General features: G+C 39.5%; 2 protein-coding genes across 2 annotated transcripts in view; both read left to right on the top strand.

Annotated features, from left to right (window-relative positions):
• Positions 1 to 27390, top strand: part of LOC103507877 (leucine-rich repeat-containing protein 26-like) — a gene marked incomplete at its 3' end in the record, with an annotated part of 43339 nt that extends 15949 nt beyond the window's left edge. The window contains exons 2-4 of the mRNA XM_017443515.1: positions 23541 to 23819; positions 24928 to 24946; positions 27224 to 27390. Of these exons, the coding sequence (XP_017299004.1) occupies positions 23606 to 23819; positions 24928 to 24946; positions 27224 to 27390 (400 nt within the window). The remainder of the gene's footprint in view (positions 1 to 23540; positions 23820 to 24927; positions 24947 to 27223) is intronic.
• LOC103507878 (reticulon-4 receptor-like) lies at positions 139 to 23584 on the top strand. The gene is made up of 6 exons (XM_017443516.1): positions 139 to 159; positions 3211 to 3244; positions 4563 to 4742; positions 9238 to 9435; positions 20380 to 20559; positions 23541 to 23584. The coding sequence occupies exons 1-6, from the start codon at positions 139 to 141 to the stop codon at positions 23582 to 23584; spliced, it is 657 nt and encodes a 218-aa protein (XP_017299005.1).
• Positions 27391 to 27937: the final 547 nt, after the last annotated feature.

Below are 27937 nucleotides of genomic sequence, written 5' to 3'. Positions count from 1 at the left end.
TTTATTTACTACTGCCGTCAGTTCATTTAGTGCATGGGCTTCGGTGTAAACTGTTATGGCTTCAAGTCGATATTGTTATTTTCTACCTGAGTGCACAATTCAGCTGACTCAGTGCTATCCCGCGCGGCCTTAGCAAGGATGTGCAATATCTGGACCTGGGTAAGTGTAATGTAATGTAAAGCCTTTTAGGTACCTTACACATTTGAGCTTTCTAGTTTCTTAGTTTTGTTTACTTTCTGTCGAAGTAGGCGTTGTTTCCTTCGTTCAAGTTTCACCGCGATTTTGTTATTATTATCCAACAATTCGGTCAAACTTCATTTACAAAACCTAAATTTTTAATAAAACCTAACATTTAAAAATATGGTGGGCTTCTTTTTTTGCATTCCCTACCAGTCTTTGACATGCTTAACTTAGTTTTGTTTACTTTCTGTCGAAGTAGGCGTTGTTTCCTTCGTTCAAGTTTCACCGCGATTTTGTTATTATTATCCAACAATTCGATCAAACTTCATTTACAAAACCTAAATTTTTAATAAAACCTAACATTTAAAAACATGGTGGGCTTCTTTTTTTGCATTCTCTACCAGTCTTTGACATCCTTTACCACTCCATCCTTTTATTTCTTTACCATCAGGTTCATTTACAAAACCTAAATTTTTAATAAAACCTAACATTTAAAAACATGGTGGGCTTCTTTTTTTGCATTCTCTACCAGTCTTTGACATGCTTTACCACTCCATCCTTTTATTTCTTTACCATCAGGTAGGAATTATTTGGTTTAACCCACGTTCACTCATAAGATGGGCAATTAAAAACACAAATTCGATGATATTTTGACGAACTTTTTAATCCTAAGTTTCGTTTAAATGTCCATTACTTTAACTTCTGCCGTGATTTTGAAGTTTGCTCTTCTCTTTAAGGACTTTCCCATCACTTTTGACTCCAAGTTCCCCATCAAGTCTCAGGTGATGGGAAATCATCTGTTATCAATTTTTATACCTTCAGTTGAGTTTTATACCCTCGGTCGATGATGCTACTTTGATGGTTCACTCTTTTTTTACAATCAATTTTTATATTCTTCAGCATCTTGATGGTTTTGCTGTAAGTTCGTCCGCCATCAGATAGTGTGGGATCGTAAAAAGTTTCTTTTCTTTTCTTATTAAAACAAATACAACCTCCCATCATACGTTAAACGTGTGTAAAATAACATGCTTGTAAAACACATAACCTGCGGTCATAGGGTTGGTACTTCTTCTGAAACAAACCAAACTATCAGATTACAATGGCGCGCATTACGAACGTTTCCCAAAATGTCTGGCTTGGTCTGATCAGTCTGATGCGAAAATTGTACACGATTTCTCACCAAAAATTTTGATTTTCATTGTGTTTTATCTTTGATTTTTTCCCACCAAAATTTATACTTCCACTTGAGATTGAAAACAAAAGTATCTTGATTCTATTGACTAATGGCTGGGGTTACAATTTCAGTTTAAACTTTGTTTAAGTTTAACTCTCGGATTAAACAATCCGATTGGCTAAAACATTTGAGATCAACTAATCAAATTTCCCAATTTGTTAAACATAAACCTAACCTTAACCTTAGATCGGCCCCCGGCCACAAACCGAGAGTACCACACTTATCAGACTCTCATTTTAAATTTTTGAGAGCCACTGCCTCCGTCCAATCAAATGAACAAATGAGCACTCTGCATTGTAAGCTCGCAGGGGTCGTAAAAGTTGAGTAACTCCGTCCTAATGGGAGAAGAGCTTTTGTAAAGTTTTACGGTTCTGTAATCGATCTGTCGTTCGAATCCCGGAATTTGTGCAAAGTTCAAAGTTGAATTAAGCTCGCGATGCACCCCGACATAGAAAAGTTTTATTGAAGTTGTTAGTTTTGGTTTATTTTTGTTTGTTGTTGGTGATGGTTACTGTATCGATGGCCGCTCGTTGAACATGAAGATTTGTTCGCTATAGAAATTCTTATTGAACCCGAACCTTAGGTGTATTGTGAGCTTGCAGAAACAAAAGAGTTGTCCGTAAATACCTGTTTAGTTGTCGTACAATGTGTTCTACCTTATCTATGTCAGTGTTCCGTGTATCCATGAAGTTAGTTGCTAATACAGAGATTCTTAGATTCGTATAAGCTCAACTTGACTTTCAGGGCTGTTTGCCCCTACACCACCTCAGAGTGGGCTTTTGTGTACCAACTTTCCCAACCCGCGACCTACTTAACGTGTGATTGATCGCACGACTGTTTCGGAAGAAAAGTAACCACAAAGTAAAACTTAAAACCACATGAATAGAGACTAAGTGAGTTTTATTTTACCGCCCAACATCAATTTGTCATCAGAAATCTGACCAAGTGTAACCGTGGTCTCAACCCGCGACCTACTTAACGTGTGATTGATCGCACGACTGTTTCGGAAGAAAAGTAACCACAAAGTAAAACTTAAAACCACATGAATAAAGACTAAGTGAGTTTTATTTTACCGCCCAACATCAATTTGTCATCAGAAATCTGACCAAGTGTAACCGTGGCCTAATGTAAAGTGCACCCTACATAGCGTAACTCTTGTCTCGTACACTGACCTGACATCAGCTGTGATGCTGACTGCTCAGGTCTATGGTCCATGTTACATCAGATCCGTTGTGACGACAAAAGTTCTGCGTGCCATCAAATAGCGGCAACTATAAGCTATATCCGTGGCAACCGAAGTGAATTAGAGAAACAAAATGTCACTGATAGAGGGAACTGTAACGGTAACAACGGAAGTCTTAAAGTCCCGAAATCGAAGAGAGTAGGAGGACAGGATAGGAGAAAACCAGCCGTTCCGAGAACGAACTTTAAGATATGTGATGCTGACTGCTCAGGTCTGTGGTCCATGTTACATCAGATCCGTTGTGACGACAAAAGTTCTGCGTGCCATCAAATAGCGGCAACGGCCACCTTTAAGATAACGGTAACAACGGAAGTCCCGAAACCGAAGAGAGTAGGAGGACAGGATAGGAGAAAACCAGCCGTTCCGAGAACGAACCTTAGGATAAAGCTCGTCCCTGGTGGGAAGACTTATGACAATCCATAGGAACATCGGTGGTCGGGTTTTTGTAAACGATATGTCGTAAGACCAATAAATAATTAGGTAGGTACCCAACCAAAAATGTAAGGAATTAGGGATGTAATTTACCCTTAATGGAACCCTATTACTTTTGAAGATTCTTGAAGACTTCTGGTATGAAATCTCTGCCCGTGAGTACCCCAAGGATCCTGAGCAACACTACTCGGTTTAAGTTTAACTCTCGGATAAAGCAATCTAGTGTTTCATCGCCGTTTTTATTTCGTAGCAATGAAACAACTGCTACATCAGATTCGTGTGGTCTGTGTCGTAGCATGCCCATCCCGTAGTATCCCCTCTCATCAGATGGGCGAGAAGAGACACAATACTTACTTCTCATTTAGGTGCTAGGTCAACACGAGAACACCAGAAAGTAATCCGTTGGTTGATTGGTTAGAAATAGAAACATCAAATAAATTTTCATTTGGAAATCTCTTCCGGGGGTATCCGCTCTAAGCTGTTGTAAGCTCTTTTTTGTAATTTGCTTTTTCGAACTTTTTAATTCCCTGATACTTTGTTTTTCAATGGCATCAAAGGTCAAGGGTGGATTTTTTTAACGACTTTCATTCAACCGGATGTTCAGTCGGTAATTTCAACTGAAGTTACACGTGGTATCATTTGGGAATTTGGATTTTTGGAGTAATTATTCTCTTTCTTTTTAACTTGGCCTTGCAAAAATGATATTCCTCCGATTCAATTTTGCTCCTGGGTGGGATTCGAACCGCTGTTCCCTCGGTTACTGATCCAACTGCACCACTAGCATTGTTTACTCCTCATCTAACTGAAAGGCATTGGAGCTAGAGTGTCTGGATTGGCACTAATTTTAGAACTTCAGATATTATGCAATGGTGACTGAAGATCGTAAAACCATTGTGTATATTTGCCACATGCCATTTTAGCACATCACTCTGTGCCAACACATTTAAGTCATTTACCATATGGCATATCATTTCTCAGTGCACCCTTTTACCCTTCATCGGAGTAGGGGTGTAGGGTACCTCGTATAACAAATGGGCTGGTCTAGCAGATGCTCCGATCTATTGATCGACATTGATCAACTTGGGCTTGACTGTAGAGTCGTATTTTATTATGCCTCTCTTTGCGCAAAGAGGCAGCATAGAGGTGATTTGTCACTCTTTGGGTGTAATGGCGTTACCACACTTGCTGCTAGTGACTACTTATGTACTTTCAATGCTTATCTGAAAGAGAGCCTCCAAGTGGAATTTGCTATTTCTTGATGAAAAAATTCCAAGAATTACCTAAAGAGTCTGTCTCTCAATTCTCTCATCTTAAGGGAGATGTTTTAATACATGGCTCTCTGTGGGTAAACACCATGCTTTGGTAGCCAGGGTGTTGAAGTTGAAAATTGGCGAAAGTACCACAGAGGTCGATAATAAAATACAACTATTTTTACCACAATTATTTCAAATTTATTTTTTTTGCCTCTTCCAGAATCGAACAACATCCCTCACCTCCCGGCCGACGCGTTTCGATCCACAGGACTCGTCAATCTGCACAACTTACTCCTCAAGGATTGTAACATCACGGACATTGATCCTGACGCTTTCAGCGGGCTGGGAATTCTCATTGAACTAGATTTGACGAAGAACAGGATACACACTTTACATCCTGGTAAGTAAACGGAGAAGTGGCAGCCTAGTTAGCTTGGAGGGTGGTGCAGAATTTTAATAAAGCTCCCTACATCTTTTTTTTTTTTAATTTTAAACAGGACCAATCAAATATATAAGACCTTGTTTAGACTGCGAGAGTAAAGGGACTTTTCAGTCCTATGCTGGTAGTATAAACAAGGTATATTCTATTCTATTCTACATCTAAGCTGGCTAGATTGACGAAGAACAGGATACACACTTTACATCCTGGTAAGTAAACGGAGAAGTGGCAGCCTAGTTAGCTTGGAGGGTGGTGCAGAATTTCAATAAAGCTCCCTACATCTAAGCTGGCTAGGCTGGCTGTAGAGAGCTTTATTTAAATTCTAGAACGCCTGCCTCTTAAAAGCTAGGTCGCCGGTAGATTCCTGCCCAGGGCGGATTTTTCCCAAACAGATAAGAAGGCTCCGCCCAGGTGGTAATTGAACCCGCGACCTTATAAGCTATCCGTGGCAACCGAAGTGAATTAGAGAAACAAAATGTCACTGATAGAGGGAACTGTAACGGTAACAACGGAAGTCTTGAAGTCCCGAAATCGAAGAGAGTAGGAGGACAGGATAGGAGAAAACCAGCCGTTCCGAGAACGAACCTTGGGATAAAGCTCGTCCCTGGTGGGAAGACTTATGACAATCCATAGGAACATCGGTGGTCGGGATTTTGTAAACGATATGTCGTAAGACCAATAAATAATTAGGTACCCAACCAAAAATGTAGGGAATTAGGGATGTAATTTTCCCTTAATGGAACCCTAACTATTACTTTTGAAGATTCTTGAAGACTTCTGGTATGAAATCTCTGCCCGTGAGTACCCCAAGGATCCTGAGCAACACTAAAATCTTCAACCATATTGTTGCGTGTGGTCCCAGAGCTGATTGTGTTCGAAGGGAACTTGTCAGACATTTTAACTTGCTCTCCGAGCACTTTATTCAAATGTTACAAATCCGGCTTAAGAGATATTATGTATCTTCATATAGCTATTAGAATAATAATTTTACGAGGTATTCCAATTATAAAATGTTGATTGTCACTGCATAATCTACATACTATATTTTATTATTGTAGTATGTTTTAGATTTTTGGTGGATAGATACCTACGTACGTCCGTATACTTTGATATCCTTTATCCAAAAACACAAGATAATTGTCTATGCAAAAAACGGCACTCGAAAACGATCTAGAACAATTGAAATTCTTACGTTAAACGAGAGCGAAAATTTTCTGCACTTTAGATGATAATTGTAGTTTAAACTCGGTTTAAGTTTAACTCTCGGATAAAGCAATCTAGTGTTTTTATTTCGTTGCAATGAAACAACTGCTACATCAGACTCCTGTGGTCTGTGTCGTAGCATGCCCATTCCGTAGTATCCCCTCTCATCAGATGGGCGAGAAGAGACAATACTTACTTCTCATTTAGGTGCTAGGTCAACACGAGAACACCAGAAAGTAATCCGTTGGTTGATTGGTTAGAAATATCAAATAAATAATATTGAAAATCCTGGTGAGGACTTGATGAGGTTTTGGAGGACTTGATGAAGTGGCAACCAAATCCTCAACCAGACAAACCAGTTCAGTAACTATAGTCAATAGTTAGCTTAATATAGGAACTCATGTGAATTCAATAAGTAGGTATGGTTAGGTTACCATGGAAACACATGGTAATCTTTATATTATAAGAACACATGTGAATGCTGCAACTTACGAGTCAAGGCACAGAGGGACCCTAAATTTATTCCACTAAGTGGACTTGTAATCCACTGTTTTATTAAAGACTTGCAATGCAAATATTAGACTTGCAACTCAAATATCAGACTTCCAAATCATCAGACTTGCAAGACAAATAAACAAGTATCCGATTTACAATAGGTACGTAAGTAAATAAAATTCCCTCTTTAGTTTTTGGGGCCTTGTTAAGCTGTCTAGGAATTTTTAAGTGAGTTGTGAGGTCCCTCCCTTTAATTGTTGTGCGTCAACATCAGATTTATAAAGGTCAGCCATCACTGATGTTATAGTCAAGTATAGTTCCTTGAACTGCAAGTTCGCCCATCTAAAAATAGAACTACCCTCTTCAAGTGGATTCCACTGAGTGGACTTGTAATCCACTGTTTTATCAAAGACTTGCAATGCAAATATTAGACTTGCAACTCAAATATCAGACTTACAAATCATCAGACTTGCAAGACAAATAAACATATATCCGATTTACAATAGGTACGTAAGTAAATAAAATCCCTCTTTATTTTTTGGGCCTTGTTAAGGCGTCTAGGAATTTTTAAGTGAGTTGTGAGGTCCCTCCCTTTAATTGTTGTGCGTCAACATCAGATTTATATAGGTCAGCCACCACTGATGTTATAGTCAAGCATAGTTCCTTGAACTGCTCGCCCATCTAAAAATAGAACTACCCTCTTCAGAGAGGAAGACAGTTATCAGGAGAATTAAGAACAAGTCGGAAAATGGTTTTTGTTTTATTAAAGACTTGCAATGCAAATATTAGACTTGCAACTCAAATATCAGACTTCCAAATCATCAGACTTGCAAGACAAATAAACAAATATCCGATTTACAATAGGTACGTAAGTAAATAAAATTCCCTCTTTATTTTTTTGGCCTTGTTAAGCTGTCTAGGATTTTTTAAGTGAGTTGTGAGGTCCCTCTCTTTAATTGTTGTGCGTCAACATCAGATTTATATAGGTCAGCCATCACTGATGTTATAGTCAAGTATAGTTCCTTGAACTGCTCGCCCATCTAAAAATAGAACTACCCTCTTCAAAGAGGAAGACAGTTATCAAAGAATTAAGAACAAGTCGGAAAATGGTTTTTACAGAGAGAAAACCTCAGCTTCTTTCGAGCGTGAATAACTAAATGAAATTATTTCGGGAGCACAAAAGGAGAAAAACCACGAACGAGAAGAAATAGAAAAGATTAGGAGACAGGTAGATAAAGTAAAGAGAACAGAGGGAAGAAGAAGGAGGAGGAGGAGGAGAAGGAGGAGAAGAAGAAGAAGAAGAAGAAGAAGGAGGAGGAGGAGGAGGAGGAGAAGAAGAAGAAGAAGAAGAAGAAAGTAAAAAAAGTTCAGGTACTAGAAAAAGATTTACAAGGGCAACCCAAAAGGGGGGAAAGCTACCTACACCTAATTGTAAAAGGAGTTAAAGAAGGGTAAAAAACTGAGATTAACAAATTTTATTACTGCTAAATTATGATTATTATTTAAAAAAAAGTTATTATAAAACATAAAACAAAGGTAAAAGGGAAGGATACAAGGAAGAAGAGGGTTGACACACACCACGAAAGAGAAGAAATAGAAAAGATTAGGAGACAGGTAGATAAAGTAAAGAGAACAGAGGGAAGAAGAAGGAGGAGGAGGAGGAGGAGGAGAAGAAGAAGAAGAAGAAGAAGAAGAAAGTAAAAAAAGTTCAGGTACTAGAAAAAGATTTACAAGGCCAACCCAAAAGGGGGGAAGTACCTACCTACACCTAATTGTAAAAGGAGTTAAAGAAGGGTAAAAAAAAAGGAGGAGGAGAAGAAGAAGAAGAAGAAGAAGAAGGAGGAGGAGGAGGAGGAGAAGAAGAAGAAGAAGAAGAAGAAGAAGAAGAAGAAAGTAAAAAAAAGTTCAGGTACTAGAAAAAGATTTACAAGGGCAACCCAAAAGGGGGGAAGTACCTACCTACACCTAATTGTAAAAGGAGTTAAAGAAGGGTAAAAAAATGAGATTAACAAATTTTATTACTGCTAAATTATGATTATTATTAAAAAAGTTATTATAAAACATAAAACAAAGGTAAAAGGGAAGGATACAAGGAAGAAGAGGGTTGACACAAAAATTAACGAAAAAGGAGGAGAAGAGAACAACAAAGAGAGTGTGCCAAAAGTAATTAAGAGTAAATGGAAATGGGTACAAAGTACTTTGCCTAACTCACTCTCCCCTGCTTAAATGGCAAGTTGGTTAATTAGGTCATTAACTGTTCCAAGTTAGTTACAAAGGAGGTGTACAGCAGTTTTGTCAATGGAGGTTTCTCGTGTTTTGAGGACATTCTGGTAAAACGAGCTTGTGCTTTGGTTGTTGCTTTCAATGGAACTCATAAAATGCTAAACCATTTATCATTATTTTGTGTTGTAGTAGCTCGTTGAATGGATGGATCACTGAATGCAACGTTGTGCATGATTGGTATCCAGATGGGTGATCATCTGGGCAATCGCGTGCTACTGGTTTTTCCCGGGCCCATTCACAGTTATATTCATAGCAATCTTTTTCTTCTCTTCTAGTCACATGTACAGATTTTTTTTATTATTTTTTTTCAAGTCATATTTAGAGCAATCTTTTTCTTCTCTTCTTGTCATTTTTCCAGATTTTTTCTCAGTAATTTTTAAAGCATTCTTTTTACCTTTTACAGAGTCATATTTTGATCATAAATTGTTCTCCCCTTTTCAGTCATATTCACAACACTTATTTTCTTCTCTTCCAGGCATCTTTCGCGACCTGATCCGAGTGCGTTATATCTATCTGAACCACAACCTTCTCCTCAAGCTAGAAGCAGGTCTGTTCACCAATCTGATATATCTGCAAACAGTGGAGGTGTCACATTGTCAGCTGAGCCACATTAGTCCCAACACGTTCATCAATGTCACCACGCTGGCCACGTTGAAACTCGAGGGAAACAGGGGTCATTAACTGTTCCAAGTTAGTTACGAAGGAGGTGTACAGCAGTTTTGTCAATGGAGGTTTCTCGTGTTTTGAGGACATTCTGGTAGAACGAGCTTGTGCTTTGGTTGTTGCTTTCAATGGAACTCATAAAATGCTAAGCCATTTAACATTATTTTGTGTTGTAGTAGCTCGTTGAATGGATGGATCCACTGAATGCAACGTTGTGCATGGTTGGTATCCAGATGGGTGATTGGTATCCAGATGGGTGATTGGTATCCAGATGGGTTATCATCTGGGCAATCGCTCATCATTACTTGGAAATAATGACATTACTAATGATTGTGTAAGGTACCTATTTATTTGTACTTTAGATTTAGAACTCTGTACTTCTGTTCTTGGGTAAGAGTCGCTTTGAATTCATTCCAAGGAGGAAGAAGGGCTTCTTGTTTACAAAGTCCTTAGAATTCCTTATGCCGGCCACTCACGCTCAGATTGTCTGACAGACCTCGCTCTGTCCTAAGTCCATCAGACAGACCTAACTCTGTCGTAAGTCTTTCGGACAGTCCTATATCAATTTTTATACCTTCAGTTGAGTTTTATACCCTCGGTCGATGATGCTACTTTGATGGTTCACTCTTTTTTTACAATCAATTTTTTATATTCTTCAGCATCTTGATGGTTTTGCTGTAAGTTCGTCCGCGATCAGACAGTGTGGGATCGTAAAAAGTTTCTTTTCTTTTCTTATTAAAACAAATACAACCTCCTATCATACGTTAAACGTGTGTAAAATAACATGCTTGTAAAACACATAACCTGCGGTCATAGGGTTGGTACTTCTTCTGAAACAAACCAAACTATCAGATTACAATGGCGCGCATTACGAACGTTTCCCAAAATGTCTGGCTTGGTCTGATCAGTCTGATGCGAAAATTGTACACGATTTCTCACCAAAATTTTTGATTTTCATTGTGTTTTATCTTTGATTTTTGCCCACCAAAATTTATACTTCCACTTGAGATTGAAAACAAAAGTATCTTGATGTAGGATTCCCTAGTAGAGTGTTTTTAAGCTTTTTCTTCTTGTAAAATTAGGTTCAAACAAATCAAGTCCTCAATTATTTTGTTATTGGGTTTGGTTGTTTGCTCCAAATTGCCAACAGAATGCCATCTCGTCTTCCAAAAACAGTTTAAAGCACAAAAACTGTGAAAACAAAAGCATAAACATCGGGGAAACCAATTTGGAAGCGCACTGCAATCTTACCTCATCAGAACCGTCCGTTATTGGCTTTGTAATTCACTTCCTCTTCCTGATTCTCCTTCTCCTCCTCCCCGTTCTTCTTTATCGTTGTCTTCTTCTCCTTTTACTTCCCTTTCTTTTTCTTCTCCTTCTTCACCTCCAGTCCTCCTTTTTCTTCTTCGCGAGAAAATGGCTGGGGTTACAATTTCAGTTTAAACTTTGTTTAAGTTTAACTCTCGGATTAAACAATCCGATTGGCTAAAACATTTGAGATCAGCCAATCAAATTTCCCAATTTGTTAAACATAAACCTAACCTTAACCTTTGATCTTCGGCCCCCGGCCGCAAACCGAGAGTACCACACTTATCAGACTCTCATTTTAAATTTTTGAGAACCACTGCCTCCGTCCAATCAAATGAACAAATGAGCACTCTGCAACTCTGCATTGTGAGCTCGCAGGGGTCGTAAAAGTTGAGTAACTCCGTCCTAATGGGAGAAGAGCTTTTGTAAAGTTTTATGGTTCTGTAATCGATCTGCCGTTCGAATCCCGGTATTTGTGCAAAGTTCAAAGTTGAACTAAGCTCGCGATGCACCCCGACATAGAAAAAGTTTTATTGAAGTTGTTAGTTTTGTTGGTTTTATTTTTGTTTTTGTTTGTTGTTGGTGATGGTTACTGTATCGATGGCCACTCGTTGATCGTTGAACATGAAGATTTGTTTGCTATAGAAATTCTTATTGAACCCGAACCCTAGGTGTATTGTGAGCTTGCAGAAACAAAAGAGTTGTCCGTAATACCTGTTTAGTTGTCGTACAATGTGTTCTACCTTATCTATGTCAGTGTTCCGAGTATCCATGAGCTAAATGCGTTACTTAACATAGGAAGCAAAATACAAAATTTGTCGGAAATGTCTGAAGTGTTGGAAGTGTATGATCAGTCTGCGCGCTGCTTTAGTAAGACGTAGGTCTTTCAGACGGTGTGGGCGTAAGTGGCCTGCATGAAGAGACTTTTTAGTTCCAATTTACCAGTAAAAATAAGCACTCCTTCTTCTTTTTCTTCACCTTTTCCTGTGTTCATACGGGGTCGGCGTTTTTCTTCAGCCTCTCAATCAGTCCTAACTAGGGTGTTGCTTTGGGCTAACATTTGGTTTTTGGCTACAAATTTTACGAGTGGATGCCCTTCGCACTCAACCTTTGCTATTTCTTTAGCAAGGGAACTTCTAGCCTTAAATTAGCACTAACACTGGGAATTTCCGTGGAAATCAAAAACAAAGCGAACCTCTCTTGCTTTGGGCTGACATTTGGTTTTTGGCTACAAATTTTACGAGTGGATGCCCTTCGCACTCAACCTTTGCTATTTCTTTAGCAAGGGAGATTCTAGCCTTAAATTAGCACTAACACTAACCCTGGGAATTTCCGTGGAAATCAAAAACATGGCGAACCTCTCCCTCTTCACTTTTCAAACGGGATTTTATGTTCGACTCTGTGTATTCTGTGTTACCACTCTATCTAGTGCTCCTTCAGGCTAAATCACGTTACATAATTTTCTATTCTTAATATAGGCATGAATAAGAAATAAGCAGGAAAATGAGGAAAAACACAAGAAAAGGAAGAATGAGAGGAGGAGAAGGAAGAAGAGAGGACGAGGAGAGAAGAAGAATTTTTCCATTACATTTTATCTTGCTTTCCTGTCTCTTCTTCTCCTCCTCCTCCTCCTTCATCTTCTTCACTCCAATCTTATCCGGCTTTTTATTTCAATATGAAATTTATTATTTATTATTCTTCGTCCCTCTTCTTCCTCCTCCTCCTCCCTCTTTTTCTTCTTATGTCAGTGACTAGAGGTTCTAACAGTCCCATTAGAGGCCTTCAGCCTACCAGTGTCAAAAAGGGTATGTATCTTTTCTTGTTGAAAAAAAAGGCTGAAAAGGAATAACACCTATGTTCCGTGTATCCATAAGCTAAATGTGAATCGAGCTCCTGAGCTGACTACGTCTGCATAATCTGCACTGTCTTCTCCAAGGTCCTAATTACCGCTGCGGTTCGCAATGAAATGCGAGAACTTTCGCCTCCAGAACGTCAGAAAGACTAAAGTTGAGAATATACTGGGGCAGTAGTTTCACCTCGCTTCTGTATCTCAAGGGACTTCTAAACTTGACGACCTGAGGTGAGCGCTCCGCTCTCAGTTTTATATTTTCTCTGCCCTCCTTTTTTTTAATCTCTCTAAATTTAATAAAATCCTGCTTCTCTCCCTTCCATATCTCTTCCGTATCTCTTCATTATCATAGCTTCCTGGTTTTCCTCTTGCCTGGGTTTCGCTCATAACGACCTGGAAGGGATCGTCAGCATACCGCCACCAAGGGACGACATAAATTCCGCGTCTTTCATAAACTTGGAGGTTAAAACCTTGCGGTCTGGTAAAATTCTCAGAAGAGTCCGCCGCACCGTTCCGTTCCGTGTTCTAAATTCAACTTTTTTTTCAACCTTTCTGTCTTGCGGACATGCCCTTTCGATTCGTCGGAGAAACTGCGTCGATGAAACAGCGAGGAATAGAAATTGCGTGCCTTATGAATCTATGGATGTTGATTTTTGAATGGATTGTGCCACTAATTTATGAAATTTGATCTGACCGGGATTGGATTTTGGGATCAAGTGGAGTAGAACTCATCATATACCTTTTGGTTTCACTGGATTGGTCAAGGGTAAAAGCTTTGCCTTATAAGCTACTTGGAGGTTAAAACCTTGCGGTCTGGTAAAATTCTCAGAAGAGTCCGCCGCACCGTTCCGTTCCGTGTTCTAAATTCAACTTTTTTACTTTCTTTTTTCAACCTTTCTGTCTTGCGGACATGCCCTTTCGATTCGTCGGAGAAACTGCGTCGATAAAACAGCGAGGAATAGAAATTGCGTGTCTTATGAATTTATGGATGTTGATTTTTGAATGGATTGTGCTGTGCCACTTATTCGTGAAATTTGATCTGACCGTTATTGGATTTTGGGATCAAGTGGAGTAGAGAACTCATCAAGCTTTGCCTTATAAGCTATCCGTACCAACCGAAATGAATTAGAGAAACAAAATGTCACTGATAGAGGAAACTGTAACGGTAACAAGCATTTTCTATTCTTAATATAGGCATGAATAAGAAATAAGCAGGAAAATAAGGAAAAACACAAGAAAAGGAAGAATGAGAGGAGGAGAAGGAGAAGGAAGAAGAGGACGAGGAGAGAAGAAGAATTTTTCCATTACATTTTATCTTGCTTTCCTGTCTCTTCTCCTGTTCCTCCTTCTTCTTTCTTCCTGCATTCCATCTTCATTTCACCTATATTTTTTCATGATTTCCTCCTCCTCTTCCTCTACTTCTTCAATTACTTCTTCCTCCAACTCCTTCTTCTTTGTTTTTGTTCCCCTCATTGTCTCTCTACTTAACCTATCTGGGTATACAAGAATACACATTATATCTTCTTTCATATTATCATCCATTTTCTTTTGCTCTTCTTCCTCGCCATGTAGATTAACTCATATTTTATCTCGTGCATTTTTTTTCTCTTATTTATTCTTTCTCGAAATTATGAGAATTTATTTCCTCGGATTTTTTCCTATTGTCTCTTCTTTCTTGTGATCTTTCCTCGTTTTCTTTTGTTACGTTTTGATTTAGAGTTTCAAAATAGCTGTTACGATTACGACAGTGCCATGGAAGTTTTCTGGATCCTGAAAGCTGTAACCTGACCTAGATAATGCAGAACTGATGCTTTCTACATACTTTATAGGTTTTTTATGTACCTGTTATTATTATTATTTTTAAAAGTGTTGTTAGTGTGGGTCAGGGATTGATTCCTTATGTTGAAGGAAGACAATGAAAATGGACTGGACAGTTTTGTATGTAACCCTGTTGGGGGTATTACGTCCTTGGGATGTGCTAGTTCCCAATGGTCGATGGATCACTCAAGTTATCCTATTAACAGCAGGACAGTGTAATAGACGTAATAGTGTATTTATTAGGATACACAGCCTCGTGAAGCAACTGATGAGGACCTGATTCAAATGCCAGCAAAAAAGCCGCTGTGGGTCAGGGATTGATTCCTTATGTTGAAGGAAGACAATGAAAATGGACTGGACAGTTTTGTATGTAACCCTGCTGGGGGTATTACATCCTTGGGATGTGCCAGTTCCCAATGGCCGATGGATAACTCAAGTTATCCTATTAACAGCAGGACAGTGTAATAGTGTATTTAGTAGGATACACAGCCTCATGAAGCAACTGATGAGGACCTGATTCAAATGCCAGCAAAAAAGCCGATTTCAAAATCAATAATGTGCTAAGTGCCAAAAAGTTCAAACTGAAATAATGAGGTTTTTCTTCCTGGTTTACCACGGGCACATACCACTACCACCATCTTTCGGGATTTTTTAAATTTTTTTGGAACGTTGTGGAGCTTGGTGAGTTTTACAGAGTATGTTCACTGGTACCTACATAGAACGTGAATCCGTGCCTAACTCAAATTTTATATTTTTGGCGCTTAGCACTTTATGGATGATCGGTCTTCAAATAGACAAGATCAACTTTTCTTCTTCTCCTTTCCTCCAGATCGATTCTCAAGTAGGTAATGATATTGGAATGTGTTATTGAAAACATGTGCCAGAATGTTATTGAAAACAAGATTATTAAATTTAAGGAATTTACATAGGATTTTTATGTAATCAGGTAAAATAGGTAGGTATGTACCTACTCGTATGTACATCATAATTAATTTATACAAGCATAATAATAATAATAGTAGGTAGTGCTTATTTATACTGCTCGCATAGGACTGAAAAGTCCCTTTACTCCAGCAGTAGGCTACTACTATTATTGTGGTTAAATTCTCAAATTATAAACTAACCCTAGTCAAGACAAACATAACCAACCCTAGCCAAGACAATCATATCTAACCCTAGCCAAGACAATTATAACTAACCCGAGCCAAGACAAACATAACTAACCCTAGTCAAGACAAACATAACTAACCCTAGCCAAGACAAACATACATAATCCTAGCCAAGACAAACATAACTAACCCTAGCCAAGACAATGAATCTAACTTACCACCCTCAGACACCATACCGGAGAGATTAAGGCGAAACGTGCACAACATGCTGTGTACGAAATAATAATAATAATAATAATAATAATAATAATAATAATAATAATCAATTTACTCAATTTACTAGAAGAGAAACACAAGGAGATGAAAGACGAGGAAAAGGAAAAAGGAAAAGAGGTCGAAAGAGTATAGGAGAAGAAGTCGGAAGAGTAGGAGAAAAGAGATGGAAAAGAAAGAAGGAAAGGAGGTCGGAAGGAGAGAAGGGACGGAAAGGAAAGAAGTACGAGATGAAAGAAAGAAACATGATAAAGAAGAAAAAAAACCATTAGTGGAAATTAAGTAATAATTTAGACGAAGAGGAGAAAGAAGGAGAAGACAAAGCAGGTGTTTTGTAGGAGGAAGGAGAAGAGGAGAGAGGAGTGAAGGGGGAGAAAAAAAATGCAATTTTGTATACAAGTTCTTCATCTTCACGTAGCTTTGTAGTAAATTTCTTTATACCTTCCTTTATTATCTCTATTTCCCTCCTTTCTGTCTCTGCACCTCTATTCCTTTTCTTCTCCTTCTCCTCCTCTTTCATCTTCACCTCGACCTCCCTTCTCCTCCTGCTCTTACCCCTGCGACCGTCAGTGGTCTATTTTATTGGTTTGTTTTGTTTTGTTTTGTTTTTTTTTTTCTTCTTCTTCTTCTTCTTCTTCCTCTTCCTTTTTTTCTGTCGTCTCCTAAAGTGGTTGTAATGTCTCTGGACACAAATTCTCTTTTAACATTTTTTTCTTCTCCTTCTTTTCTTAAGTTCGTCTCCTAAAGTGGTTGTAATGTCTCTGGACACAAATTCTTTTTTAACATTTTTTTTCTTCTCCTTCTTTTCTTAAGTTCTTTTTTTTCCTTTTACCATATTGCTTAACAGTAGTCGGTACCTAAGTTCTTTTTGGAAAATTGCATTACCAGTTTGTTCTCTTATCGTATTTAAACATTTTGTTGCTGTTGGGGAATTCGAGTGGGGAATTGGTTTTGATGTGTTCTTTTTCTGTGTGTACTTGTGTAGGTGGATTTACATTGTTGTTTTCTTGGTATATTTCTTCTTCTTTTTATCCTTTTTCGTCATCTCCTTATCTTAAGTTCTTTTTTTTCCTTTTACCATATTGCTTAACAGTAGTCGGTACCTAAGTTCTTTTTGGAAAATTGCATTACCAGTTTGTTCCCTTATCGTATTTAAACATTTTGTTGCTGTTGGGGAATTCGAGGGGGAATTGGTTTTGATGTGTTCTTTTGCTGTGTGTACTTGTGTAGGTGGGTTTACGTTGTTGTTTTCTTGGTATTTCTTCTTTGCCTTCTCTTCTTTTTCTTCTTCTTCACCTCCAGTCCTCCTTTTCTTCTTCTTTTTCTTCTTCACCTCCAGCCTCCAGTCCTCCTTTTTCTTCTTCTTTTTCTTTGCGAGAATGCTTTCAATAAAATAGAAGAAAAAATCGTGGCACAGTTTCCATAGAAAAAAAACTTTCCTTTCTGCTAGAGAACGTGCAAGAAATCTTTACATTTAATATTACAGTCTGGAGAAGTACAGTTTACACTTGCAGAGATTTACACTGTAGAAATTCCTGTTTACAGTTTGTCGTGTTATTGTGTTCTATCGATGGCATGCAGTTCAGTGACGCAGGATAGATAGCACGTATTCAATTTGGATAAAAGAATTCAGATATGAAACTGTCCAAACCATATGTAGGTCTGTCAGACGGTGTGGGCGTAAGTGGCCTGCATGAAGAGACTTTTTAGTCCAATTTTATCAGTAAAAATAAGCACTCCTTCTTCTTTTTCTTCGCCTTTTCCTGTATACAGACGGGGTCGGCGTTTTTCTTCAGCCTCTCAATCAGTCCTAACTAGGGTGGTTGGTTTGGGCTGACATTTGGTTTTTGGCTACAAATTTTACGAGTGGATGCCCTTCGCACTCAACCTTTGCTATTTCTTTAAATTAGCACTAACACTAACCCTGGGAATTTCCTTGGAAACCAAAAACATAGCGAACCTCTTCCTCTCCAAGTTGGTACTTCTTCTGAAACAAACCAAACTATCAGATTACAATGGCGCGCATTACGAACGTTTCCCAAAATGTCTGGCTTGGTCTGATGCGAAAATTGTACACGATTTCTCACCAAAAATTTTGATTTTCATTGTGTTTTATCTTTGATTTTTTCCCACCAAAATTTATACTTCCACTTGAGATTGAAAACAAAAGTATCTTGATTCTATTGACTAATGGCTGGGGTTACAATTTCAGTTTAAACTTTGTTTAAGTTTAACTCTCGGATTAAACAATCCGATTGGCTAAAACATTTGAGATCAACTAATCAAATTTCCCAATTTGTTAAACATAAACCTAACCTTAACCTTAGATCGGCCCCCGGCCACAAACCGAGAGTACCACACTTATCAGACTCTCATTTTAAATTTTTGAGAGCCACTGCCTCCGTCCAATCAAATGAACAAATGAGCACTCTGCATTGTAAGCTCGCAGGGGTCGTAAAAATTGAGTAACTCCGTCCTAATGGGAGAAGAGCTTTTGTAAAGTTTTATGGTTCTGTAATCGATCTGCCTTTCGAATACCGGGATTTGTGCAAAGTTCAATGTTGAACTAAGCTCGCGATGCACTCCGACATAGAAAAGTTTTATTGAAGTTGTTTGTTTTGTTGGTTTTATTTTTATTTTTGTTTGTTGTTGGTGATGGTTACTGTATCGATGGCCACTCGTTGAACATGAAGATTTGTTTTCTATAGAAATTCTTATTGAACCCGAACCCTAGGTGTATTGTGAGCTAGCAGAAACAAAAGAGTTGTCCGTAAATACCTGTTTAGTTGTCGTACAATGTGTTCTACCTTATCTATATGTATGTCAGTGTTCCGTGTATCCATAAGTATTAGGGTAAAGAGTATTAGGGGAGGGAATGAAGGTTAAAATGACAGCACAATCCTCTTACAAGATATAACATTCATTCCTTTCTCTGAATTTTCCCTCTTTTTCCAGACATTCTCAAGCTCCTGAGCTGACTACGTCTGCATAATCTGCACTGTCTTCTCCAAGGTCCTAATTACCGCTGCGGTTCGCAATGAAATGCGAGAACCTTCGCCTCCAGAACGTCAGAAAGACTAAAGTTGAGAATATACTGGGGCGGTAGTTTCGCCTCGTTTCCACTTAATTACCGCTGCGGTTCGCAATGAAATGCGAGAACCTTCGCCTCCAGAACGTCAGAAAGACTAAAGTTGAGAATATACTGGGGCGGTTGTTTCGCCTCGCTTCTGTAATCTGTATCTCAAGGGACTTCTAAACTTGACGACCTGAGGTGAGCGCTCCGCTCTCAGTTTTATATTTTCTCTGCCCTCCTTTTTTTAATCTCTCTAAATTTAATAAAATCCTGCTTCTCTCCTTTATCCTGCTCTTCTCCCTTCCATATCTCTTCATCTCCTCTTCCGTATCTCTTCATTATCATAGCTTCCTGGTTTTCCTCTTGTTCTGTCCTCGTGGGTTGAGATAGAAGTCATTCAAATTAAGTACTTACTTTTTTTGTACGAAATTTTCATTTGGAAATCTCTTCCGGGGGTATCCGCTCTAAGCTGTTGTAAGCTCTTTTTTGTAATTTGCTTTTTCGAACTTTTTAATCCCCTGATACTTTGTTTTTCAATGGCATCAAAGGTCAAGGGTAGATTTTTTTAAACGACTTTCATTCAACCGGATGTTCAGTCGGTATTTTTTCATAATTGTTTAATTTCAACTCAAGTTACACGTGGTACCTATCATTTGGGAATTTGGATTTTTGAAGTAATTATTCTCTTTCTTTTTAACTTGGCCTTGCAAAAATGATATTCCTCCGATTCAATTTTGCTCCTGGGTGGGACTCGAACCGCTGTTCCCTCGGTTACTGATCCAAGCAGCAACTGCACCACTAGCATTGTTTACTCTTCGTCGAACTGAAAGGCATTGAAGCTGGAGTGTCTGGATTGGCACTAAATTTAGAACTTCAGATATTATGCAATGGTGATTGAAGATCGTAAAACCATTGTGTATATTTGCCACATGCCATTTTAGCACATCACTCTGTGCCAACACATTCAAGTCATTTACCATATGGCATATCATTTCTCAGTTCACCCTTTTACCCTTCATCGGAGTAGGGGTGTAGGGTACCTCGTATAACAAATGGGCTGGTCTAGCAGATGCTCCGATCTATTGATCGACATTGATCAACTTGGCTTGACTGTAGAGTCGTAATTTATTATGCCTCTCTTCCTTGGGCTTGACTGTAGAGTCGTATTTTATTATGCCTCTCTTTGCGCAAAGAGGCAGCATAGAGGTGATTTGTCACTCTTTGGGTGTACCACACTTGCTGCTAGTGACTACTTATGTACTTTCAATGCTTATCTGAAAGAGGGCCTCCAAGTGCAATTTTGCTATTTCTTGATGAAAAGATTCTAAGAATTAAAGAGTCTGTCTCTCAATTCTCTCATGTTAAGGGAGATGTTTTAATACATGGCTTTCTGTGGGTAAACACCATGCTTTGGCAGCCAGGGTGTTGAAGTTGAAAATTGGCGAAAGTACCACAAAGGTCGATAATAAAATACAACTATTTTTACCACAATTATTTCAAAATTATTATTTTTGCCTCTTCCAGAATCGAACAACATCCCTCACCTCCCGGCCGACGCATTTCGATCCACAGGACTCGTCAATCTGCACAACTTACTCCTAAAGGATTGTAACATCACGGACATTGATCCTGACGCTTTCAGTGGGCTGGGAATTCTCATTGAATTGGATTTGACGAAGAACAGGATACACACTTTACATCCTGGTAAGTAAACGGAGAAGTGGCAGCCTAGTTAGCTTGGAGGGTGGTGCAGAATTTCAATAAAGCTCCCTACATCTAAGCTGGCTAGGCTGGCTGTAGAGAGCTTTATTTAAATTCTAGAACGCCTGCCTCTTAAAAGCTAGGTCGCCGGTAGATTCCTGCCCAGGGCGGATTTTTCCCAAACAGATAAGAAGGCTCCGCCCAGGTGGTAATTGAACCCGCGACCTACTTAACGTGTGATTTTGCAATGGGTGCAAGCACATTTCTCTCCACTTTATAAACGCCTCTACTCCTATACGGATGGGGTTAGAAGTTGAAAATTAGAAGTGGGAAGATATACTTAGATTGATAGGTATTACTAACCAACTAGGTAGGTACATAAGTAAACCCGTTTTGGTAGCATGGCTGTAAATAGAAAATCACCAAAACCATTTCTTTCTGCACCATTTCTTGCCTCAAACTTCCACCAAGGCGGATTTCACATCTAGACTGCAACTTGTAGTATACGCTGTATACGGCAGTTTTCATGTTGATGGCTACATAGTCTTATGGGCCTGTTCACACTTGAACTTAAAGTTCAAGTGTGAACAGGCCCATAAGACTATGTAGCCCTCAACATGAAAACTGCCGTATACAGCGTATACTACAAGTTGCAGTCTAGATGTGAAATCCACCTTACCGTATCTGGTTTTGACGACATATCGCCAAATTGCATCCAATGTCGGAAGGTTGGTGTCTCAGAGGTGATATCTACAATATTGCATTGGTCACCTAATGAGCTTTTGTCATCTTAGGTCTTTAATTGAAACGTCTTTATGTGACAGCTTTTGACACGGTCAAATTGAAGAAGGAACTGTCAAAGGAAATTTGCAAACTTCCTCCATCAAACCCCCTCGTACTTTGGCCTTCCCCTCCTTTTCTCCTCCCCCTACTTTATCCCCTCCCCTACTATTCATTTCAATGAGGTACAGGTTTATTCACTTATGCTCACCGCAGGGTTCTATTAGGTATGTCCCCGTAGAACTTTGGTGATGGGCAGGGGCAGCCCCCACTGAGTTCCAGATATTTTGCTTTCAGGCTTTGTTAGAGAGAAGTTAAAGTAGCTGTAAGTATTTTCGTGTTTTTGTTGATATCATCTTTCAAACGATGTTGATACCGAACTCTCTGTAGCCAGCTTTGTTAGCTTGGAAGGTAGAGTGCCTGCCTTGTAAACACTAATCAGCGGGTTCGGTTCCCACCCTGAGCGTACTTTATCCTAAACAGACTATTTTCAATATTTTATCCTTCTCTTGCTCCTACTATAGCATCTTCTCCTTCTTCTTGTTCTCCTCTTCCTCCGCCTTCTGTTTCTACTTCTTCTTCTTCTTCTCTTCCTCTTTTTCTTCCCTCCTCCTACAACTCTTCCTGCTTTTCATCTCCTCTTCCTTTTCCTCCATATTCTTTTCGTCTTCCTCCTCCTCCCCCCTTCAACACATCGGGAAGAAGATTAGAACAATCGTGAAAGCGGGGGAATACTGTTTTCCAATGTTCAGAAACCCAATGAACGAGTTTGTACATAGAAACATATGTCGAGCAAGTCAGAAGTAACATATGTAAAGTATAATGGAAAATGCTCGCTGTGTATGTACGTTGGTATATCTCGCTGCAAATAGCTAAGAGTTTTCCCATTAGATGAATATAAGGAGGAGAAGAAGAGAAGGAGAAGGAGGAGTAAAGAAGGAGGAAAAGAAGAAGAGAAGGAGGGGGCGAAGGATACATTATCAGTAGAAGGAGAAAGAGGAGTAAAGGAGAAGGGAGAGAAGGAGGGGGCGAAGGATAAGTAGAAGGAGGAGGAAGAGAAAAAGAATGAGGAGTAAAGGAAGAGGAAAGGAAGAAGAGAAGGCGAAGGATAATTACAAAGGATCAGTAGAAGAAGGAGGAGGAGCAGAAGAAGAAGAGAAAGAGGAGTAAAAGAAGAAGAGAAGAGGAGGAGAAGGCGAAGGATAATGACAAAGGATTAGTAGAAGGAGGAGGAGGAGGAAAAAGGGAGAATGAAGAACACAAATAGTAATACTCTTAACTTATCTTGATATGAGTTGCAACCTACAGGATGTAACTGATGGCCAAAAGTTTGGAGAAGACGAGGAGAAGAAAAATAAAGAAAAGAAAAGAGGAGACGAAAAGAGAAAAAGAAGAAGGACTTTCATATAAGAACCCAGGAGAGGGATGAGCAGTTTTGACGACATATCGCCAAATTGCATCCAATGTCAGAAGGTCGGTGTCTCAGAGGTGATATCTACAATTGCATTGGTCACCTAAATGAGCTTTTGTCATCTTAGGTCTTTAATTGAAATGTCTTTATGTGACAGCTTTTGACAAGGTCAAATTGAAGAAGGAACTGTCAAAGGAAATTTGCAAACTTCCTCCATCAAACCCCCTCGTACTTTGACCTTGTCCTCTTTCTCCTCCCCTTACTTTATCCCCTCCCCTACTATCCATTTCAATGAGGTACAGGTTTATTCACTTAAAGGCTCACAGCAGGGTTCTATTATGTCTCCGTAGAACTTTAGTGATGGGCAGCCCCAACTAAGTTCCAGATATTTTGCTTTCAGGCTTGGTTAGAGAGAAGTTAAAGTAGCTGTAAGTATTTTCGTATTTTTGTTGATATCATCTTTCAAACGATGTTGATACCGAACTCTCTGTAGCCAGCTTTGTTAGCTTGGAAGGTAGAGTGCCTGCCTTGCAAACACTAATCAGCGGGTTCGGTTCCCACCATCCCACCCTGAGCGTACTTTATCCTAAACAGATAGAGTTCGTTCTCGGAACGAGTATCGAAATGAGGTGACGATTTTTCATGCAAAGTTAGTTGCTAATACAGAGATTCTTAGATTCGTATAAGCTCAACTTGACTTTCAGGGCTGTTTGCCCCTACACCACCTCAGAGTGGGCTTTTGTGTACCAACTTTCCCTCATATTAACAACCCTTTCCCCCAATTCTGTTCCAGATTCCCCGAATGACACAACCCTCCCATCCACTTCATCACCATAGTCACCGTCCTGCGCGCCCAACATGATTCTCCTCCCTGGCTCCGTACGCGCCCATGTCACGCTCCTGTTAATCGCGCTAGCATCACTCATTGGCGCGGAAGAATGGATGACAGGGGATTGCGAACATCTGTGCAAGTGCAAGTGGACCAACGGACGCAAAGGAGCGGCCTGCAACAACACAGGACTCAGTGCTATCCCGCGCGGCCTTAGCAAGGATGTGCAATATCTGGACCTGGGTAAGTGTAATGTAATGTAAAGCCTTTTAGGTACATTAAACAATCATTAGTAATGTCATTACTAATGATGGAATTCCGGATTTTCTGATTTTTCATCATCATTACTTGGAAATAATGACATTGCTAATGATTGTGTAAGGTACCTATTTATTTGTACTTTAGATTTAGAACTCTGTACTTCTGTTCTTGGGTAAGAGTCGTTTTGAATTCATTCCAAGGAGGAAGAAGGGCTTCTTGTTTACAAAGTCCTTAGAATTCCTTATGCCGGCCACTCACGCTCAGATTGTCTGACAGACCTCGCTCTGTCCTAAGTCCGTCAGACTGACCTAACTCTGTCGTAAGTCTTACGGACAGTCCAGTCAGACAGACCTAACTCTGTCCTAAGTCCGTCAGACAGACCTAACTCTGTCCTAAGTCCGTCAGACAGACCTAACTCTGTCCTAAGTCTTTCGGACAGTCCTAGACCTACATAGCTTTAACAGGCAGTCTGAGCGTGAATAGCCGGTACAAAGAGTACAAGGACCAAGGAGCTCTTCTTGTTCACAAATTCCCTAGGATTCCCTAGTAGAGTGTTTTTAAGCTTTTTCTTCTTGTAAAATTAGGTTCAAACAAATCAAGTCCTTAATAATTTTGTTATTGGGTTTGGTTGTTTGCTCCAAATTGCCAACAGAATGTTAGGATTCCCTAGTAGAGTGTTTTTAAGCTTTTTCTTCTTGTAAAATTAGGTTCAAACAAATCAAGTCCTCAATTATTTTGTTATTGGATTTGGTTGTTTGCTCCAAATTGCCAACAGAATGCCATCTCGTCCTCCAAAAACAGTTTAAAGCACAAAAACTGTGAAAACAAAGGCATAAACTTCAGGGAAACCAATTTGGGAGCGCAATGCAATCTTACCTCATCAGAACCGTCCGTTATTGGCTTTCTAATGCATCCCCAATATCCTATTCTATTCAGAGCAATTTTCCAACGATTTGTAGAAAGCTTTCGACAGCGTTGTTGTCAAGAGTATTATCCTTTGTCCGGGAATGGTTATAGATCCCCCTCTTACCTCATCAGAACCGTCCGTTATTGGCTTTCTAATGCATCCCCAATATCCTATTCTATTCAGAGCAATTTTCCAACGATTTGTAAGAAAGCTTTCGACAGCGTTGTTGTCAAGAGTAGTATCCTTTGTCCAGGGATGGTTATAGATTCCCCATTGTTCCAGGATTGGGAAGGAGGGAAGAAAGGTATTGGAAGGGAGGAGGGAGGTATTGGAAGGAGGAGGGAAGGATTGAGGTATTGGAAGAAGGAGGGAAGTATTAGGCTAAAGAGTATTAGGGGAGGGAATGAAGGTTAAAATGACAGCACAATCCTCTTACAAGATATACCATTCATTCCTTTCTATGAATTAGAGCGTGAATAGCCGGTACAAAGAGTACAAGGACCAAGGAGCTCTCCTTGTTCACAAATTCCCTAGGATTCCCTAGTAGAGTGTTTTCAAGCTTTTTCTTCTTGTAAAATTAGGTTCAAACAAACCAAGTCCTTAATGATTTTGTCATTGGGTTTGATTGGTTGGTTGTTTGCTTCAAATTGCCAACAGAATGCCATCTCGTCCTCCAAAAACAGTTTAAAGCACAAAAACTGTGAAAACAAAGGCATAAACTTCAGGGAAACCAATTTGGGAGCGCAATGCAATCTTACCTCATCAGAACCGTCCGTTATTGGCTTTCTAATGCATCCCCAATATCCTATTCTATTCAGAGCAATTTTCCAACGATTTGTAGAAAGCTTTCGACAGCGTTGTTGTCAAGGGTATTATCCTTTGTCCGGGAATGGTTATAGATCCCCTATTGTTCCAGGATTGGGAAGGAGGGAAGAAAGGTATTGGAAGGGAGGAGGGAGGTATTGAGGTATTGGAAGGAGGAGGGAAGTATTAGGGTAAGGAGTATTAGGGGAAGGAATGAAGGTTAAAATGACAGCACAATCCTCTTACAAGATATAACATTCATTCCTTTCTCCGAATGTTCCCTCTTTTGCCAGACATTCTCGAATTCACAATTGAAAATTTATTTGTTCTGTCCTCGTGGGTTGAGATAGAAGTCATTCAAATTAAGTACTTACTTTTTTTGTACGAAATTTTCATTTGGAAATCTCTTCCGGGGTATCCGCTCTAAGCTGTTGTAAGCTCTTTTTTGTAATTTGCTTTTTTGAACTTTTTAATCCCCTGATACTTTGTTTTTCAATGGCATCCAAGGTCAAGGGTAGATTTTTTTAACGACTTTCATTCAACCGGATGTTCAGTCGGTATTTTTTCATAATTGTTTAATTTCAACTGAAGTTACACGTGGTATCATTTGGGAGTTTGGATTTTTGGAGTAATTATTCTCTTTCTTTTTAACTTGGCCTTGCAAAAATGATATTCCTCCGATTCAATTTTGCTCCTGGGTGGGATTCGAACCGCTGTTCCCTCGGTTACTGATCCAAGCAACAACTGCACCACTAGCATTGTTTACTCTTCGTCGAACTGAAAGGCATTGAAGCTAGTAGAGTGTCTGGATTGGCACTAAATTGGCCTTGCAAAAATGATATTCCTCCGATTCAATTTTGCTCCTGGGTGGGATTCGAACCGCTGTTCCCTCGGTTACTGATCCAAGCAGCAATTGCACCACTAGCATTGTTTACTCCTCGTCGAACTGAAAGGCATTGAAGCTGGAGTGTCTGGATTGGAACTAAATTTAGAACTTCAGATATTATGCAATGGTGACTGAAGATCGTAAAACCATTGTGTACATATATTTGCCACATGCCATTTTAGCACATCACTCTGTGCCAACACATTTAAGTCATATACCATATGGCATATCATTTCTCAGTTCACCCTTTTACCCTTCATCGGAGTAGGGGTGTAGGGTACCTCGTATTACAAATGGGCTGGTCTAGCAGATGCTCGGATTTTGTGTATATTTGCCACATGCCATTTTAGCACATCACTCTGTGCCAACACATTTAAGTCATTTACCATATGGCATATCATTTCTCAGTTCACCCTTTCACCCTTCATCGGAGTAGGGGTGTAGGGTACCTCGTATAACAAATGGGCTGGTCTAGGCAGATGCTCCGATCTATTGATCGACATTGATCAACTTGGGCTTGACTGTAGAGTCGTATTTTATTATGCCTCTCTTCGCACAAAGAGGCAGCATAGAGGTGATTTGTCACTCTTTGGGTGTAATGGGGAATTATTTGGTTTAACCCACGTTCACTCATAAGATGGGCAATTAAAAACACAAATTCGATGATATTTTGACGAACTTTTTAATCCTATGTTTCTTTTAAATGTCCATTACTTTAACTTCTGCCGTGATTTTCAAGTTTGCTCTTCTCTTTAAGGACTTCTAAACTAAATTGTTCATATTTTTCAGATTCTGTTTCCCGGCCGACGCGTTTCGATCCACAGGACTCGTCAATCTGCACAACTTACTCCTCAAGGATTGTAACATCACGGACATTGATCCTGATGCTTTCAGCGGATTGGGAATTCTCATTGAATTGGATTTGACGAAGAACAGGATACACACTTTACATCCTGGTAAGTAAACGGAGAACTGCCATTGCCAGCCTAGTTATCTTGGAGGGTAGAGCGTCCACCTTGTAAGCGCCAGGTCGCGGGTTCTTGCCCGGGGTGGACTTTATTCTAAATAGATATTGTTCGTTCTCGGAAGGGATGGCTTTCTCCTGTCCTGCATTTCTTCTCGCTTGGCTTTCGGGACGATGGGACCTTAGCAGTTACAGTTCTCTCTATCAAAATGGTAAAACCCTCCTTTTTTACAGACTCCTCTATCAATCCTCTTAAAAAAAGTCTTACCGCCCCAAAAACGCAGTGAGAAGGAAAACAGGGTGGGAGAGAACAAGCCGTTCGAGATCAAATCTTATCAATTAAGGATAAAATACGTCCCGTATGGAATTGAACTCGCGTCCTAGCGCTCATAAGGCAGTCATGCTACTCACCAAACTAACTAATTGACGACTTCGAACAATATCTCCATGCGTCTTAGATGTTTCGGCAGATAAGTAACCACAAAGTAAAACTTAAAACCACATGAATAGACACTTTTTTTTTAAGAGGTTTGACAGAG

This window comes from Diaphorina citri, unplaced genomic scaffold, assembly GCF_000475195.1.
Source record: "Diaphorina citri unplaced genomic scaffold, Diaci psyllid genome assembly version 1.1 scaffold348, whole genome shotgun sequence".
Lineage (NCBI taxonomy): Eukaryota > Metazoa > Arthropoda > Insecta > Hemiptera > Psyllidae > Diaphorina > Diaphorina citri.
The sequence above is the reverse complement of the archived record's forward strand: the minus strand, read 5'-3'. Positions and strand labels throughout refer to the sequence as shown.